Here is a 1,681-nt window from a genome sequence, read left to right as displayed (position 1 = left end):
CCCGCGCACCTCTTGGATGGAGTCGCTCACCCACCCTTTCCTGCAAGTCTCTTGCACACCAATGAGCTGGTCTTGTTTGTGCTTTTCCCCTTCCCTAGACCCTCTGTTCAACTCCACATTTCTGGAAGAAATAAACTCCCAGGAACCCAAGGGATTTAAACTCGAAAGAGGAGAAGCAGCTACCCCTGTTGCTGAAGCTACGCAAACCTGGGATGGGAATGAAAACCTTGGAGGCGACTTCCAGGAGTCCAAAGCTCAGCTGGAGGAGGCGGATGTAGTCCCGGAGTCCCTGATGCGGTCTGAGGACGCGGATGTCGTCCAGGTGCAGCCTCTGATGCAACCTGTTGCGCAGTCTTCGCAGAAGCCCCCGCTGCAATCTCTGCTGGCAACCCTGCTGCAGGCCCCGCTGCAACCCTTGCCGGCAAAGCCGCTGCAGGCCCCGCAGCCATCCCAGGAGCAACTCCTGCAGGAGCAGCCCCAGGAGCAACCCCAGGGGCAGCCCCAGGAGCAGCCCCAGGGGCAGCCCCAGGGGCAGCCCCAGGAGCAGCCCCAGCAGGAGCCGAAGCCCCGCCGCTACCGCATCTGCTTCACCCGGTTCCAACTGCAGGAGCTGGAGGCTTATTTCCAGCGCGTCCAGTACCCGGACCTGTTTGCTAGGTGAGTAGCTTTTTTCTAGGGTAGCGCACGTGTGGCAGGCGGGCTCGGGGCTTTGCTGAGTGGCAGCTTTCCAGAGTCAGGAGTCCGCTAGGGGGCGCGAAGAGCCAGGGGTCCAACTTAGACCCGCGGGCTCTGGGCCAGAGGATCGCGAAAAAGCCGGTACTCGCGGCAGAGCGTGAAACCTGCAAAAATGTTGGTAGTGAATTCAGAATGAGTTTTTGAAGTTTGGCTTAAAAAATGTTATAGAAAAATAGTGCTTTTCCAAAATAGTGCTTTTCTGCATGTAGAGAACTTGTAAAAACTTTGATTTTGCACGCAAAATGAGCTCCCCCGTGGACGCCAGTAGGGCAGAGCTACACCAGGAGCTTTTCTCCCACATCACCCCCCAGAGAGTGCTAAAATTTCCTATGTTTGGGATTCGCTGAGGGCCTTCCCATTCTGGCCCGGGGTGAAATGAAGGACCAGGATCGGTTGGTGTGCCTACGAAATGAAGACAGAGCCCCTCTCTGACTTCGAGGCCCTCAACCTTCAGCTTGGAAACCGAAAAGAATAATTTCCCCTGGGCACACTCGACCCTAAGTAGTTTTGTACTTCCTTCTTTGAAAGTTTACTTCGCAATCTTAGAATAAACAGAAATATTCAGGTCCAAACACTACTTTGGGGTTAGGATTTAGCTCAGTATTTTGCCAAGAAAAGCTAAAGTCCTGAGTTGAGCCCCAACAGACAGGGATAATTTGGCATTTTGGGGTTTTGTACAGAGCAGTCTAAAGAAAAAGGGAGCCATCGCCTAAATCAAGTCTCTCTTTGTATTATAGAAGAATGCATGGAGAGATGGGGTTCTGACCCTATCTTTCATTTTAGCCACAACTCCAAACTAACCATTGCCTGTTTTCTCCCACCAGAGTGGAGCTTGCCAGACGTCTGGGCTTGCCTGAACCTAGAGTGCAGGTTAGTAAGTTTTAGAAAAAAAAAGTTAGGTGGGACAGGTATTCTAAAACACACATCAGGTTACGGTTTTTGTTGT

The 1,681-nt window shown here is 52.3% G+C and overlaps 1 protein-coding gene across 1 annotated transcript in view; it reads left to right on the top strand.

Moving 5' to 3' along the window:
* Esx1 (ESX homeobox 1) overlaps positions 1-1,681 on the top strand; it is a gene marked incomplete at its 3' end in the record, with an annotated part of 3,997 nt that overhangs the window by 1,210 nt on the left and 1,106 nt on the right. Inside the window, exons 2-3 of the mRNA XM_031376845.1 lie at positions 99-657; positions 1,560-1,605. Coding sequence (XP_031232705.1) covers positions 99-657; positions 1,560-1,605 — 605 coding nt within the window. The remainder of the gene's footprint in view (positions 1-98; positions 658-1,559; positions 1,606-1,681) is intronic.

The sequence above is a fragment of the Mastomys coucha genome, chromosome X (genome assembly GCF_008632895.1).
Source record: "Mastomys coucha isolate ucsf_1 chromosome X, UCSF_Mcou_1, whole genome shotgun sequence".
In the NCBI taxonomy this organism is placed as follows: Eukaryota; Metazoa; Chordata; class Mammalia; order Rodentia; family Muridae; genus Mastomys; species Mastomys coucha.
Note: the sequence above shows the minus strand (reverse complement) of the source record. Positions and strands in the feature narration are given on the sequence as shown.